General features: G+C 39.2%; 1 protein-coding gene and 1 long non-coding RNA gene across 2 annotated transcripts; one reads left to right on the forward strand and one right to left on the reverse strand.

Moving 5' to 3' along the window:
- Positions 1-207: 207 nt before the first annotated feature.
- Positions 208-5785, forward strand: LOC137710329 (coatomer subunit alpha-1). The gene is made up of 5 exons (XM_068449276.2): positions 208-353; positions 475-700; positions 1041-1535; positions 1810-4836; positions 5516-5785. The coding sequence occupies exons 2-4, from the start codon at positions 493-495 to the stop codon at positions 4755-4757; spliced, it is 3651 nt and encodes a 1216-aa protein (XP_068305377.1). The 5' UTR covers positions 208-353; positions 475-492; the 3' UTR covers positions 4758-4836; positions 5516-5785.
- LOC148696095 (uncharacterized) lies at positions 1535-1797 on the reverse strand. Its single transcript, XR_015963311.1, has 2 exons — positions 1663-1797; positions 1535-1629 (listed from the first exon to the last, which is right to left on the reverse strand). It is a non-coding gene; the product is annotated as an uncharacterized LOC148696095 (long non-coding RNA).
- Positions 5786-12737: the final 6952 nt, after the last annotated feature.

The following is a 12737-nucleotide window of genomic DNA, read 5'->3' on the forward strand; positions in this document are numbered from 1 at the left end:
AATTGTCATAACTCGAAGTCAATTGCTCTCTCCGGTGACGCACTTCTACTTAATCAAGTCCATCGGATTCCAATCCAACGGCCACCGTCATCTCGCCCAATACTCTGGTGACGCAATTCCACTCGATCACGTCCATCCAATACCAATCTGACGGCCACAATCACCCAGAACAACGCCATAAAATTAATTAGTAAATAAAATCCGTCTTCTCTATCTAAATTTAACTCACCATTTGTCTCTCTCTCATCTTTCTCTCTCCATAGATACAAAACATGCACACATCGGCCTCTGGAGGTAAGTTTTGGATGCATTGGTGAGAAATTCGGATCCCTCACTCACTGATCGGATCGAAGGTACGATGCTCATCACAATTAGGGTTTCGATTCAGATCTTTCCCAATTTTGTTCCCCCTAGGTTTTGCGTTTTGATGAATTTGTGGTCTGTTTGGTTTTTATGCGATTCGATTGGGTGCAGTGACCGCGGTGGTGAAAGATGTTGACCAAGTTTGAAACGAAGAGTAACAGAGTGAAGGGACTGAGCTTCCACCCAAAGAGGCCGTGGATCCTCGCGAGTCTTCACAGTGGTGTGATCCAGCTATGGGACTACCGTATGGGGACGCTCATTGATCGATTCGACGAGCACGATGGGCCTGTTCGCGGCGTCCACTTTCACAAATCTCAGCCCCTCTTTGTGTCTGGAGGTACCGAATTCATATCTGAATTATTATTTTTCTTTTAATTTTGTTTGGATTTTGATGTATGCATTTGTCTTTTCGCAGTTAGATTTGGTAATTTTTGTATCTGGTTTGATTAGATCTAGGTTGGCGGCAACTGTGAATATGAAATTAAAAGCGTAATTTGAATTTGTTTTGAATAAAATTGAAATTGACACAAACTTAGCCAGAGTGCTTATATCCGAAAGTTTCCAAGGCTTATATTCGAGTGCGTTGAGATGGCTCTCCTTTCACTATTGATTTGTACGAATGTTACTTTTTCGTGTTACGCGTCATGTGTTGATCTAGCTGTGTTGCATTTTTACAGGGGATGATTATAAGATTAAAGTTTGGAACTATAAGATGCATAGGTGTCTTTTTACTCTCCTCGGACACCTTGATTATATCCGTACCGTGCAGTTTCACCACGAGTACCCATGGATTGTGAGTGCCAGTGATGACCAGACTATTCGTATATGGAATTGGCAGTCACGTACGTGTATTTCAGTGTTGACAGGGCACAATCATTATGTCATGTGTGCCTCATTCCATCCTAAAGAAGACCTTGTTGTATCTGCCTCTCTTGATCAGACTGTCCGAGTTTGGGATATTGGTTCCCTGAAAAAGAAGACCGTATCACCGGCAGATGACATTCTGCGACTAAGTCAGATGAACACAGATCTTTTTGGCGGTGTTGATGCTGTTGTTAAGTATGTCTTGGAAGGGCATGATCGTGGTGTCAATTGGGCTTCATTCCACCCCAACCTGCCTCTGATTGTCTCAGGAGCAGATGATCGCCAAGTTAAATTGTGGCGAATGAATGGTATCATGATAATTATTTTTCTTTTCATAATCATGGGGCATTTAACAAATAATTTTATTAAATGTTAGTCTCATAGGAGTCCATGGAACAATTTCTTTTGAGTATAAATTTTGTTCATCTGTATTACATTTTGAGTATAAATTTTGTTCATCTGTATTACAGAGGCAAAGCTTTGGTTACGTAGGCAGAAAAGATTATAGTGCTTCTGAATAATCATTTCAAGTGTGTAGGGGATACAGTGGTTACTGATTCAATTTGTTCATATTGTATACAGATACAAAGGCTTGGGAAGTGGATACATTGAGAGGGCACATGAATAATGTTTCATGTGTCATGTTTCATGCCAAACAGGACATAATTGTATCTAACTCGGAGGACAAAAGTATACGTGTCTGGGATGTAACGAAGCGGACTGGAATTCAAACTTTTCGAAGAGAGCATGACCGTTTTTGGATTCTTTCATCTCACCCTGAAATGAATCTGTTGGCAGCTGGTCATGACAGTGGCATGATTGTATTTAAGCTAGAGAGGGAACGACCAGCCTTTGCAGTGAGTGGTAGTTCTCTGTTCTACGTTAAAGATCGCTTTTTGCGGTACTATGAGTTTTCAACCCAAAGAGACACACAAGTTATTCCAATTCGACGCCCTGGTTCCACCACTTTAAATCAAAGTCCAAGGACTCTTTCTTACAGTCCTACGGAAAATGCAGTTCTTATTTCTTCAGACTTGGATGGGGGATCTTACGAATTGTATTTGATACCCAAAGACAGCATTAGTAGGGGTGATAGTCTGCAAGATGCAAAGAGAGGTATTGGAGGTTCAGCTGTGTTTATTGCACGGAATAGGTTCGCTGTGCTTGACAAAATGAACAACCAAGTCTTGATTAAGAATATGGCGAATGAGGCTGGTAAAAAGATCCCCCTTCCTTTTGCTGCTGATGCAATATTCTATGCTGGATCAAATAATTTGCTGTGTAGAGTAGAAGACAAAGTGGTTATATTTGATCTCCAGCAAAAGATTATTGTTGGTGAACTTCAAACCCCCTTCATCAAGTATGTTGTTTGGTCCAATGACATGGAAAGCGTTGCCTTGCTTGGCAAACATGCCATTATCATTGCCAACAAGAAGCTTGTGCATCAGTGCACTCTTCATGAGACAATCCGTGTGAAGAGTGGTGGCTGGGATGACAATGGCGTTTTCATTTATACGACTCTAAATCACATAAAATATTGCCTCCCTAATGGAGACAGTGGAATAATCAGAACCCTAGATGTTCCTATTTACATTACGAAGGTTTCTGGAAATACTATCTTCTGCTTGGATAGGGATGGAAAAAACAGGGCCATAGTTATTGATGCTACGGAATACATTTTCAAGCTATCTCTATTGAAGAAGAGATATGACCATGTAATGAGCATGATAAGGAACTCACAGCTATGTGGGCAGGCAATGATTGCTTATCTGCAACAGAAGGGGTTTCCTGAAGTTGCCCTCCATTTTGTGAAAGATGAAAGAACCAGATTCAACCTGGCTCTGGAGAGTGGGAATATTCAAATTGCAGTTGCATCCGCTACAGCCATTGATGAAAAAGACTACTGGTATAGGTTGGGGGTGGAGGCTCTTCGCCAAGGCAATGCGGGTATTGTGGAGTATGCCTACCAGAAGACTAAAAATTTTGAGAGGCTATCTTTCCTTTATCTCATTACTGGTAATATGGAAAAACTGTCCAAGATGCTGAAAATTGCTGAGGTTAAGAATGATGTCATGGGTCAGTTCCACAATGCACTGTATCTAGGCAATGTCAAGGAGCGTATTAAGATCTTGGAGAATGTTGGCCACTTGCCCCTTGCTTACATCACTGCTTCAGTTCACGGCCTACACGATGTTGCTGAGAGGCTATCTGCAGAGTTGGGAGAAAATGTTCCGACTTTGCCGCAGGGGAAAGTGCCCACTCTTTTAATGCCCCCTACCCCAATTGTGTGTGGTGGCGATTGGCCTCTTCTTAGAGTCACGAGAGGTATTTTTGAAGGTGGATTGGATAATGTTGGCAGGGGAGCTGCGGATGAAGAGGATGAGGCTGTTGATGGTGACTGGGGTGAGGAGCTGGACATGGTTGACGTTGATGGCTTGCAAAATGGAGATGTCACTGCAGGATTAGAAGATGAGGAAATGGGTGAAGGACATGAGGAAGAGGAAGGATGGGACCTTGAAGATTTGGAGCTTCCCCCTGAAGCTGACACACCAAGGGCTTCTGTAAATGCTAGTTCATTTGTTGCCCCAACTACTGGCATGCCTGTAAGCCAGATATGGACCCAGAGGTCATCTCTTGCTGCTGAACATGCAGCAGCTGGCAATTTTGACACTGCTATGCGTTTACTGAAAAGGCAACTTGGATTCAAAAACTTTGCTCTTTTAAAACCAATGTTTCTTGATCTTCACACTGGCAGCCACAGCTATCTACCTGTGTTTTCATCTGCACCGGTGATATCTCTAGCGGTTGAGCGGGGGTGGAATGTATCTGCTACCCCAAATGTGAGAGGTCCACCAGCACTCGTGTTCAATTTTTCCCAGTTGGAAGAGAAACTGAAAGCTGGTTACAAGGCTACCACAAATGGGAAGCTCGCTGATGCTCTGAAGATCTTTCTGAGCATTCTTCACACAATTCCTCTGATTGTTGTTGATTCTAGGAGGGAAGTCGATGAAGTCAAGGAGTTAATTATAATAGTCAAGGAGTATGTTCTGGGATTACAAATCGAGCTGAAGAGAAGGGAAATGAAAGATGATCCAAAACGGGAGCAGGAGCTTGCAGCTTATTTCACGCACTGCAATCTTCAAACACCTCACTTACGGCTTGCCTTGAATAGTGCACTTACTGTTTGCTATAAGGCCGGGAACATTGCCACTGCAGCTAACTTTGCCAGGCGGCTGTTGGAAACCAACCCCACCAATGAGAGTCTTGCAAAGAAAGCCCGGCAAGTGCTGCAGGCTGCAGAAAGGAATATGACTGATAAATCTCAACTGAACTATGATTTCAGAAACCCATTTGTGATTTGTGGGGCAACATATGTACCAATTTACCGAGGACAGAGGGATGTCTCTTGCCCATATTGTAGCTCACGGTTTGTGGCAACTCAAGAAGGGCAGCTCTGTACTGTTTGTGACCTTGCAGTGGTTGGGGCAGATGCTTCTGGGTTGCTTTGTTCTCCTTCTCAGGTTCGATAATCAAGCTTACTACTAAGGGTTCATCTTTTTGGAAGCGGAAGTGGTCATATCAGTTGATCAGTATCTGCTAGTTAATTGGGTAAGTAATACAAACGGTTCCAACTTTCCAGTTGATTGTTTGTGACGTCTCCTTTTCTCCTTTATTGTCTTTGATCCATTGATGAAAGTCGATGGTGTTAAAACTGTTTGTGAAATTACACTGTCCCTGTATCTGTGTGATATCAGTTTCATGTCTCCTTTCTCCTTTCTTGTCTCGTTTAGGTTGGCTGCTTTCTTTAATCAGAGGGTCATGGAGTAATTTATGCGTGTTATTTTCTGCTTATCACACTCGGTTGTTTGTAACCAATAACTTGAACATTTAATTGTTGAGGTCGTATGCTGGTTTGTAGGTGGTGCATATCCTGTTGTGTTGTAAGAAGTACTGTGATGTTTTAGTTCTGTTCTCTTCCGTCTTGCAGTTTCTTGTGCATCTTTCGGATATTAATTTTAAGGTAGATGTAGTGGAGTGTAGTCCGTTTCTGCACAACCGGGGTTTTTTGTGTTACTATTGTATTTTATGCAGTTGGCCTACTTATGTTGCACTAGGTGTTCTATGTGGGGTGTCTGCAATTTCTCTCTTGACATTGCTTTCTTGCAAAACCAATTTATTTCGACATTAATTTTCACTCTTGGTCATTCCACAATATTAAACGAGACTGCTCATTCCTTGAAGTTTAGAACGTAAACTTTATTATGCGCATTCTTTTTTCTTTTTGCAGACGATGGCGAGCTAGGAAGGGGAGGATGCCCTGTTTTTGGCAACGTTGGTGCTATTTTGTTTTTCCGACCGAGGCAAAAGCATTGGTGTATTTACTCCTAGAGAACATTAGAATTTTAGAACTTTGAGCAATTTTTTTTTTTCTTCTTAATATTGAAATGGTTGTGTAGTATCAAAGTGCTCACGGTTTTTAATGGTATAGTTACTTTTAGTTGTCCAGAATTACAGTTACAGTTTGTTGTTATGATATAAATTATAATCGTATTTGAAAGATTATTGTTTTAGCACAAGCCATCTTTGATTAACTTCTTTTATTTGCCACTTTGACGGGGACGGGTCGTACGGATGGGTTGCGAGCGCCGCTTTTGAGTCGTGGCAGGCGTCGGATCTGGCGATGTCAAATTGTCGCGGCCGCCAATCTCGAAGTGTGTGTGGGTTGTCTGCATCGTCAGGGCGTCGTGGGGGGCGGTGTTGTCAGATCCCTCATGAGCAGCATCGTGGGTGGGAAGGCGCGTCCCTCTTAGGCAGCATCGTGGGTGGGTCGCGCCTTCCCCTGTTCTGTTTCGCCAATTCAGTTTTCAGTCCAGTCCAATCCTATTGAGGCAGTCACAAAACCCAAACTTAGGTCCACTTAACTATCATTAAACCTTTCAGAGTATAACTCTTCCAAATTATCTGACCACACGCTTGGATGCATGTGGAATCAGCAATGGTGCAACGGGATGAAACCTAACGCTCTCTTTGACAAGCTTGTTCAAGAGTCCAAATTCGGCAAATCGCTCTCCTCCACCGTTGGATCCATTCCGATTACGGTTTGGAGCTCTCGTTGGAGAAACTTCAGAACCCTAGGATGCCTCAAGAGTTCGGCTAGAGTCCAAACAATCGCAGTCGCTGGCATGTCTAGGGCACCCCAAAACATGTCAAGTAAGATGGCTTTCGCGTTAGTTCGGTCGACGACTTCACATCCCATTTTGATATATTACCAAATGGAGTCAAATCTTGCATGTTTAAATTGTATATTACCAAATGGAGTCAAATCTTGCATGTTTAAAATGATTTTGATATATTATCAAATGGAGTCAAATCTATGTTTAAAATGAGTTCTTTACCCTGTACTAGCATCCTCTTCCTCCTAACTCCTAATCCACTTCAGTTCTCTCACACTTTCTTCTTTGTCTGTCTCTCTTTATAAAGAAGTTAACAAATGACATTGACATAACTTAATTGTAACCGTTTAAATAGAAGAGGAGGAAAGATGAGAGCGATTATAAGGGGAGAGAATTCTACTCCCTTTACCCTACTACACGCAAAACAAAATTTAACCAAATGATCGCAAAAAATAAAAATTAAAAAATCGAATTTATATGAATTGTTTTATGTAAACAATAATATTTCGACTTGTACTCATGCAGCTACGCCCATCTCTCTAAAATTTTAATCAAATTGAGAGAGAGAATTTTGAAGAAGCATAAAGACTTAATGCACAAGAGTTGATTGAATATGGATGGATAGGGATTCAATGAGGATAGTGTGAGGTAGCAAAGCGTGCCACCTGTTGAAAGTGACACTGCATGTCTTGTTCTAGATGTACATACATGCTGTGTTTTCAACTTTTCACGTGATTAACACTGGGGGGAAAATGGACAAGAACCAAATGGCCGGCAATACCAAAAAAGTAGCCAAACTGCATGCGGTTAATTTCTGGTGCTTTGGCGGATGAGATATTACCAGAGGGAATGTCTTCACCTAACCTGAGGGACGATGGCTATTATTCAAGATAACGTACAGAACGTTGTCTGTGTGGCGACTGTATGGAGTTTACCATAGACCTGTGTAAACGGATCGGCTTAGTCTTTAAAATGAATTGTTGTTGGTTTAGAAAAAACCGATTAATAAAAGCATGAGCAATAATTTTCATGAAAAATGCAACTCGTAAAGCCAGTAATAAGGAAAATGTAATGCCTTTTGGAAGTGGCCTTACTATCGTTTCCAAACTTCTTTACTTTGTCTAGCAAGAATTTTAAGAAGCTTGTGGTGTGGAATTTTGCCAAAGCTAATTAAAGCATGTGCCTAACAGTTTATATGAAACTTGGGCAAATATCTTAATTGCACTTGCGTAACATTGATATATTCGATTGCAAATATGAAATTTGACTACAATACTTAATCAAGCAAGAAATTACAATCAAATTCAATCAGGGATCCACAAGATAATTCCAATATATATATTATCTATTCAATAATATCTTCAGGATAATTCTTTCCTGCTCCATCCAGCGAATGACACACCTTGACCAACTGGATGACGATACATAGCGCAAGATCTCTCTTCTCCATAGCAACCCTAGCTCCTATAAATGCCTCATTCTCCACCAAATTTTAGTAAGTTTTTGCTACGCAATTAAGCCCTCAAACTCTCTATTTTCAAATAAACTGACTTAGGCATTGAATATCCATTGGCCAAACACCCCCACCCTCACTCTTTGGGTGCGTGGCTTTGTCTTTGATCAAAGGTGTTTATTTGTTTTGTAGGTAAGAAATTCATCTAGGCCGAAGACGACGGATTTTATTTGCTACCACAATATCCTCCTTTACCACCCTTCACTTGTAAGTGAGAGGTTTTACGTTCGAATCTCATGAATCACAAATTTGATACTGATTTATTGTCTCACCCTTTGGTGTAAACATATCATTGTATTATAAGAAGAAAAAAAATAGTGAGATGGGTGCTACATGAGAGAGTTCCAGAGAAAAGGTCTATTTTAAGAGAGTAAAATTTAAGAATTCGTTATCAAACTATTTGATTTTTAGTTTTTGCATTTTGTGCTTGAGCTGTGGAGAAAATATAAAGGAGAAAAGGAAAGAAGAATGGTGGGAAGAAGGAAAGAAAGAAATAATGAGCGAATGAATGAAACCTAGGTGCAAAACCCAAAAGACAAAACAAACTAGGGAAACACACATAAGGTGATAAACTTAGATAAGTAAAAAGGGTGCAATTATTGAAATATTAATAAACCATCTCCAATTGTAACAATTAAGAGAATGAAAAAATGCGCCAGCATCCAACCTATTTAATCTACTCAGTGAACAGATATAGATCCCAATAAACAGTAATAGGCCAAATACATCTCCAACCCTAAAAAATAAGAGCCTAGTTAATTTTATTATTTTTTATTATAAATTATTTTAAAAAAAATATTATTTTTAGTTTCTGACTTTATAAAAAAATATTATTAATTTACAACATTTTATTTTTATTTTTTAAATTTTTTTGGCAGAAAAATCTGGACCGTTGATCTGAAAATCGAACAGTTCTCATTGTGACACATCAGTAGCCATTAATTTTAAATTTCAAAAAAAATTTACCGTTGGAAATCCAACGGTTCAAAAAACTAGCCGTTGGAAAACGGACACAAAGGAGTCACGTGTCCCCACACCGGAAACCCATATTGCGCCTACACAGTGGACCCCCGCCTCTGTGACGCTGTCAGACGCGCTCGTGTTTTCCACGCGCTTGGCGCAAAAAAAAAATTTAAAACGGAATGTGACGCCACTCTGGCATTAGCATGACGTCACATAGGCCAGGTCTTGGCTCAACACATTCTGGGTTGGCCTATAGGACAGCTTAGGTTGGAGCAAATTGGCTGGGTGCCGGGCTATCCACTCTCGGTGGACTTGCTCTAAGGATAAGTGTGAGGTAGCAAGGCGTGCCACCTGTTGAAAGTAACACTGCATGTCTCATGTTCTCTTAGTACAGTAGCCAAAAGTAGCCAAACTGCATGCATGCAGGTTAATTTCTGGTGTTTTGGCGGATGAAATATTACAAGAGGGATTGTCTCCACCAAACCTAAGGGACGATGGCTATTATCTATATACATCTATTCTATATATATAAAGGAAGCACCTAAAAATAGTGAAACATTCAAAATACTATAAATTGTCCTTAAAATTTTTTAAAATTACGGTTAAATTAAAAGGAGTTAAAATGATTCAACAAATATTAATTTTGAATGAATTTAAAATTTTAAACCTTAGAAAAAAAATTATTTAGTGATGATTGATTTATTTTCTCCATACAAATGTCATTGTTAGAATTAATTTTTTCAGATAACTATATAGAGATCATGACAAAGAGTTAAGGTTAGAATTTGCCTAGAGATGGTAGGCACTCATCATGGAGCGTAGTAGTCTCTTTTAAAATCGCTACTGATTCTTCTTTGCAAACAATTAATTAAATTACAAAGATCAGTAACAATGTATCTGAAGATCACACAGAATCGTTGCTTAAAAGCAAGACCACACAAATTGCTAAGCGGCACAAACATACACAATAAGAACTAAGCCAAGAAGGAAACCACACAAACTGCTAAGCTGCACAAACATACACAATAACAACTAAGGTGAGAAGGAAACCACGGTCGACTCATCTCCCTAACCACAAGGTAAGGCACACTCATCCCAAGTTTCCAACCATCCACAACATCACGGGACCACGACTGAATCAAAGTGTATTTGTTGCTAACTCGATCATTAAAAGCGTTTTGACAATACATCTTGGCCAACTGTGACGTCCTTCATGGATGCATGTGGAATCAGCAATGGTGCAACCAGATGAAACCTAACGCTCTCTTTGACAACCTTGTTCAAGTAGTCCAAATTTGGCAAATCGCTCTCCTCCACCGTTCGATCCATTCCTATTACGGTTTGGAACTCTCGTTGGAGAAACTTCATAGCCCTAGGATGCCTCAAGAGTTCGGCTAGAATCCAAACAATCGCAGTCGCTGACATGTCTAGGGCACCCGAAATCATGTCACGTAAGATGGCTTTCGCGTTAGTTCGGTCGACGACTTCACATCCCAGGAGTCAAATCATGCATGTTTAAAATGATTTTGATATATTATCAAATGGAGTCAAATCTTTGTTTAAAATGAGTTCTTTAGTCTGTCCTAGCATTCTCTTCCTCCTAACTTGTAATCCACTCCCATTCTCTCACACTTTCTTCTTTGTCTTTCTCTTTCTATAAAGAACTCAACAAATGACGTTGACATAACTTAATCGTAACTGTTCAAATAGAAGAGGACAAAAGAAGAGAGAGAATCTTACTCCCTTTACCCTACCAAGTTAAATCTTGCATGTTTAAAATGATTTTGATATATTACCAAATGGAGTCAAAATCTATGTTTAAAATGAGTTCTTTAGTCTGTACTAGTAGTCTCTCCTTCCTAACTTCTAATCTACTCCCATTCTCTCACTCTTTCTTCTTTATCTTTCTCTCTCTATAAAGAAGTCAACAAAAAATATTGACATGACTTAATCGTAACCGTTTAAATAGAAGAAGAGGAAATATGAGACATTATGAGGGGAGAGAATTCTACTCCCTTTACCCTACTACATGCAAAACGAAATTTAACCAAATGATCGTTAAAAAAAAAAAAAAATCGAATTTATATGAATTTTTTATATAAACAATAATATTTCGACTTGTAATCATGCAGCTACACCCATCTCTCTGCAATTTTCATGAAATTGAGAGAAAGAATTTTGAAGAAGCATACAGATTTAATGCACAAGAGTTGATTGAATATGGATGGATATGGATTCAACGAGGATATATAGTGTGAGGTAGCAAGGCGTGCCACCTGTTGAAAGTAACACTGCATGTCTTGTTCTAGTTGTACATAAATGCTGTGTTTTCAACTTTTCACGTTCATCACATGATGGAACAAATGGACAAAAACCAAATGGCTGGCAATGTACCAAACTAACCAAACTGCATGCGGTTAATTTCTGGTGTTTTGGCGGATTAGATATTACCAGAGGGGATTGTCTCCACCTAACCTAAGGGACGATGGCTATTATTCAAGATAATTTACGGAACGTTGTCTGTGTGGCGACTGTATGGAGTTTACCAAAGACCTGTGTAAACGGATCGGCTTAGTCTTTAATATGAATTGTTGTTGGTTTAGAGAAAACCGATTCAAAAGCATGAGCAATAGTTTTTATGAAAAATGCAACTCGTAAGGCCAGCAATAAGGAAAATGTAATGCCTTTTGGAAGTGGCCTTACTATCGTTTCCAAACTTCTTTACATTGTCTAGCAAGAATTTTAAGAAGCTTGTGGTGTGGAAAAAAATTCTTTGAAAATAGTGGTTTAGTAAATTTTCGTAGAATTTTGCCAAAGCTAATTAAAGCATGTGCCTAACAGGTTATATGAAACTTGGGCAAATATTATTTATTCAATAATATCATTGGGATAATTCTTTCCTACTCCATCCAACGAATGACACACTTTGGCCAACTGGATGACGATACATAGCACGAGATCTCTCTCCTCCATGGCGACCCTAGCTCCTATAAATACCTCATTCTCCACCAAATTTTATTAACCTTTTGCTACGCAATTAAGCCCTAAACCTCTCTCTTTTTAGAGAAACTGACTTAGGCATTGAAGATCCATTGGCCAAACACCCCACCTTCACTCTTTGGGCGCGTGGCTTTGTCTTTGATCAAAGGTGTTTATTTGTTTTGTAGGTAAAAATCCGTCTAGGCTGAAAACGACAGATTTTTGCTACCACAATATTCTCCTTTACTACCCTTCACTTGTAAGTGAGAGGTTTTAGGTTCGAATCATATGAATGACAAATTTGATACCGATTTATTGTCTCATCCTTTGGTGTAAACATATCATTGTATTATAAGAAGAAAAAAAAATAACGAGATGGGTGCTACATGAGGGAGTTCCAGAGAAAAATTATATTTTAAGAGAACAAAATTTAAGAATTCGTCTGATGACTATTTAATTTTTAGTTTTTACGTTTTGTGTTTGAGATGTGTAGAGAGAATATAAAGGGGAAAAAGAAAGAAGAATGGTGGGAAGAAGGAAAGAAAGAAATAATGAACGAATGAATGAATTATGAAACCTAAGTGCAAAACCCAAAAGACAAAACAAACTAGGGAAACACACATAAAGTGATAAACTTAGATAAGTAAGTAAAAATGGCGCAATTATTGAAATATTAATCTAAACTATCTCCAATTGTATTAGCTTTTTGTAAGATAATTTTAAACATCAATTAAGAGAATGAAAAACGTATAAGATAATTTTAAACATCAATTAAGAGAACGAAAAACGTATTATGGTTAACACTTTTACGAAGTAATTACTTTAATCTTTCCTAGTCTGAGATGGCATAAAAGGAACACAAGTAATGCTAGGGAGATTAA

This window comes from Pyrus communis, chromosome 6 (assembly GCF_041283825.1).
Source record: "Pyrus communis isolate YQ-2024b chromosome 6, ASM4128382v1, whole genome shotgun sequence".
NCBI lineage: Eukaryota > Viridiplantae > Streptophyta > Magnoliopsida > Rosales > Rosaceae > Pyrus > Pyrus communis.